Source organism: Lathyrus oleraceus, chromosome 1 (genome assembly GCF_024323335.1).
Source record: "Lathyrus oleraceus cultivar Zhongwan6 chromosome 1, CAAS_Psat_ZW6_1.0, whole genome shotgun sequence".
Lineage (NCBI taxonomy): Eukaryota > Viridiplantae > Streptophyta > Magnoliopsida > Fabales > Fabaceae > Lathyrus > Lathyrus oleraceus.
This window is the reverse complement of record NC_066579.1, coordinates 391142808-391147122: the sequence shown is the minus strand read 5'-3', so window position 1 is coordinate 391147122 and position 4315 is coordinate 391142808. Positions and strand designations below refer to the sequence as shown.

Here is a 4315-nt window from a genome sequence, read left to right as displayed (position 1 = left end):
TAGGGTGGGTTATACAGATGAGCCTTTCATTCTAGCCTCTCAAGCTAAACAAGTATTCTATGTCACTGATCCGACAAGTACGAAATGGTCTATAGTGCTTTTATCTAACAAAGTAATTGATGAAAGAATTGGAGATCAAGGTGATATTGATGTTGAGATTGAATCTTTTACCATAAATGATCAAAATGAGAATGAATCATGTATTAGAAATGATCATAATGAGGGTATTTGGATCAATCCAACCGTCCGCGTTGTTAAAAGAAAAGTAGAACATATTCCTACCAAGAAAAGAAAGAGACGTTACTGAAAAAGGTAATAGTATAATTATAGCCTATGTCATTCAAGAAAATTTAATTATAGCCTATGTCATTTTATATTATTCAATATATATATGGATTATTGATTATGGATTTTTATATTTTTCATTTCATTTTTATATTTTTTCTTTATTACAGGTTAAATGGCTAGTGATCAAGAAAACTCACAAGATGCAAATGCTCCTGATGATACTTCAGAAAAAGAAATTACACGAGGCATCACTATTATGAAGAGTATCATTCGTGATAGAGATAAAGCAGTAACATATAATGTAAATTGGAATGCTGATAACCAACTAATTGGGTCTAATGCTGCAAAGTTGGCAAGCTACATTGGTACACTTGTTCGTATGCACATTCCAATCACTGCTACAAGATGGAGTAATAAAGAGTTGGGTAGCGCTAAAGATAAGATTTGGACTGAGATACTGGTACAATATATGATTGTTTATATTTTCTTTATATTGACGATAATGTGTTTAAATTACTTATACTAACACACTCTATTCCAATATTTTTTCGTAGAGGTCTTTTAACATTGAAGATACAACTATCCGAAAAAAGTATATACTTCAATTGGCCGGAAAAAGACACAGAGGGTGGAGAACGTTTTTAACAAACAAGTATCTTAAGGATAAAGAAAATTTTTTTGTTGAATATGATCCGGAATATCCAGTGAAGTATGCGATCTTCATTACAGAAGAAGAATGGGTTGCTTTTGTAGCCCAAAGAAGAGACGAAAATTTCAAGAAAGTGAGTGCCACAAATCGCGAGAGAGCGTCAAATCCCACGTATGCATACAAAAAAGGGCGTTTGGGATATGCACGCTTAGAGGAAAAAATTGTAAGTATACAAAAATGCTACGATCTTATTAATTGTCTCAATGTGTTATAATTGATTATCTTATTATTTGTGTCAATGCGTAGTTAGACGAGACGAAAAGTGACGCAACATCACTTCCGCCACATGTTTTGTGGAAAGAAGCTCGTGTGGGAAAGGATGGAACTGTTAGGGATGACGTTCAACATATTTATGATGAATGTGTAAGTAGAACATTGTGTCTTTAATTAAATCAAAAGTTTAATAATATATAATTAATTTTTTATCTCCACTAATAATTTCCGATATGTAAATGAATTTCAGGAGACCCTATCTCAATCGATAAGCACAGCTGAGGACCAGGAGAACAGGAGCGTACTTAGTAGAGCACTAAATGTTCCTGAGTATCCCGGTCGGGTGAGGGGTAAAGGGCATGGTTGTACTCCAACTTCCTTGTATAAGAATCCAAGGAGAAGAAATCCTAGCAATCAAGAAGTGATGGAGACGTTGCAGGCATTACAAGCGCAAGTTCTTCAATTGCAAAAGGATAATGAGAGATATAGGTGTATGGAAAAGTGCAGTTCACAGTTGAAAGAAACTAGTGAGAAAGCCAGTATCAATTGTCAAAATAAATTTCCCGAGGTAATTATATATGTTATTTTGAAATTAAAATAGCACATTTATGTTAATTGAAATATATACACATTAAAAGTAACATATTTATTATTGATTTAGGGCATTTCATCTTGTCAGCTATACTTATCGTCACCGACTTATCGCCTAGTTGGCAAGGGAAAAGTGCACAACACTTCGGGAGATTTACTTCACCATAGACCGCTCCCGGATGGACACCTTAAAGTATCGGTTGATGTTGTATTAGATAAGGATGCGTTGCTACCGATACCTGACATTGTTTCAGAGACAACATTGCTGCGAGATGCAATAGGATCATTTGTTGCATGGCCCTTGGATCTCATTTTCATTGATGATGAGGTATGTTGAATTCAAAAACCACTATGAATCTTTTAGTATTCAAATGTCAATTCTGAACCGTTAAGTTAATTTTTTTTACATGGTAATTTTAGACGCCTACAAAACCCGCATCTAAGGATAAAGGGATTTTGCGGCACAACGAGTCTGTTGCATCACAAAAAGAGGTATATTGAAAGTGTTAATTATATGATCCGAATCAAAAAATGCATGATTTTATAATTTACCTATGTTATATGATTTATAGGTATTTGCTCAAGGGTCACAACAACTGAGCCAGAAAATTGGTAGTCGACAGAAAAACAAAAGGGATCTTCCAGTGACTTATTTGCCAAAAAAAGGTGCTTTTGTGCCTCGATACCAGATATCTCTTGAAACACTTGTTGACTCATCAGATATGGCAACAGCTGGTGCTATTCGCTTACTGGATATGGAGGAAGATATCTTTGGTTATTCATGCACTGAAACAATCGGAAAAGAAGATCTGGAACATATTTTTCGGCATCAAGAATTAGGCGTCGGTGTTATACACACATACATCCGGTAATCCGATCTATATATTATTTAATTACTTGAACAATTTATTTACACATTTCAATAAAAATAGTCTAATGTTTATTATGTTTTTATTGAAGGTTCTTGTATGACAATTTCATGCGCGGGAATGATCAATTGTCAAACAGATTCCGTTTCGTGTCTTCCTCCCTGGTCAACAAAGCATTAATTTGTAGGGAACCGGATTCATGTAGAGAGTACTTAGTCAAGAGATTCATGGCCAGCAGTACAAACAACTTGTATCTTTGGCCGTATAATTCAGGGTTAGATTTTAATTCTAAGTTTATTCTAATCTTTAATTGTTTCTTTTACGTAAAAAATTTCCATATAAACTTTTGTTTTAATTTATAGGTGTCACTGGTTGTTGCTTGCTATTGATCCTTTAAAAGAAGTGGTATATTTTCTGAATTCGATAGATGGTGAATGGACAAATTATCCGGATATGAAGCAATTAGTTGATACGTAAGTGAGACTGTTCTAAATATTCGTGTATATTTATGTGAGATTGTTCTAAATATATGTTTTTATTTTGTTAGATCAATAAAAGTGTTCCGATCTCAAAGACAAGCTCGAGTACCACGTACTAAATCCAGCAACATTACGTGGATAAAAGTGCAGGTACTTTAATTTTCACAATTTTGCTTATAATAGTGATGCTACTTGATAAGAAAAGATAACTATACATTCTTATTTTTTTTTCTATGTAGTGTCCTCTACAGCGCAACGGTATCGATTGCGGATACTTTGTAATGAGGTTTATGAGGGAAATCATTAATATGAATCAAATAGAGATTCCAATCACGGTATGGATTTATAACTTAGGATTTGTTTTAATATTTATCGAATATTTCATATTATTTATTACTTTTAACTAAATCATGCATATTATATTTTGTTATGTAGTACTTTGATGAATACAAGTGTGCTCATTACACGAGACTGCAGTTGGAACAAATCAAGGAGGAATTGTGTCAATATTTTATTGAGAAAAGATTAATTAGTATATAATGGTTTCAAAATAACATGAATACTTTGATGAAGAATGGTTTCTGGTTGGCAAGTGTATAGTTCTTTATATTTTTAACAGATTAGTTATGACTCCAAATAGGCCGTATAACATATTAGTTTTGACTTGTGTATAGTTCTTTATAATTTTAGTGATATCTTTAATTTCATGGATAGATTAATGTGTTCATTCTTGTATTGGTTTGCTTTAAAAAATTACAAATGCTTGAATTATGACTCCAAATGTGTTCAGTGCCTATCTATCCTTGTGTTGGTTTGCTTGAATTATGACTCCAAATGTGTTCATTCTTGTGTTGGTTTGCTTGTGTTGGTTTAAAAAATTACAAATGCTTGAATTATGACTCCAAATGCTTGAATTAGAGAGGCTTGATTTACAGGTTTATGGGATTATTCCCAAAAAATATTACAGGTTGAAATGGTAGGCTTAAACTGAAGGCAGCGTTTTGTTATTTTACTAGAGGAAAAGACAGCGCTTTTTAGTAAAAAGCGCTGCTAAAGGTTGTCAATAGAGAGCGCTTTTTACTAAAAAGCGCTGCTAAAGGTTGTCAATAGAGAGCGCTTTTTAGTAAAAAGCGCTGCTATAGGTTGTCAATAGAGAGCGCTTTTTA

At 33.3% G+C, this 4315-nt stretch overlaps 1 protein-coding gene across 1 annotated transcript; it reads left to right on the top strand.

The window, feature by feature from the left end:
* Positions 1-460: 460 nt before the first annotated feature.
* Positions 461-3323, top strand: LOC127109760 (uncharacterized). The gene is made up of 10 exons (XM_051046065.1): positions 461-748; positions 843-1160; positions 1244-1360; positions 1461-1778; positions 1872-2129; positions 2222-2293; positions 2374-2669; positions 2762-2944; positions 3033-3143; positions 3218-3323. The coding sequence occupies exons 1-10, from the start codon at positions 461-463 to the stop codon at positions 3306-3308; spliced, it is 2052 nt and encodes a 683-aa protein (XP_050902022.1). The 3' UTR covers positions 3309-3323.
* The last annotated feature ends 992 nt before the right edge of the window (positions 3324-4315 follow it).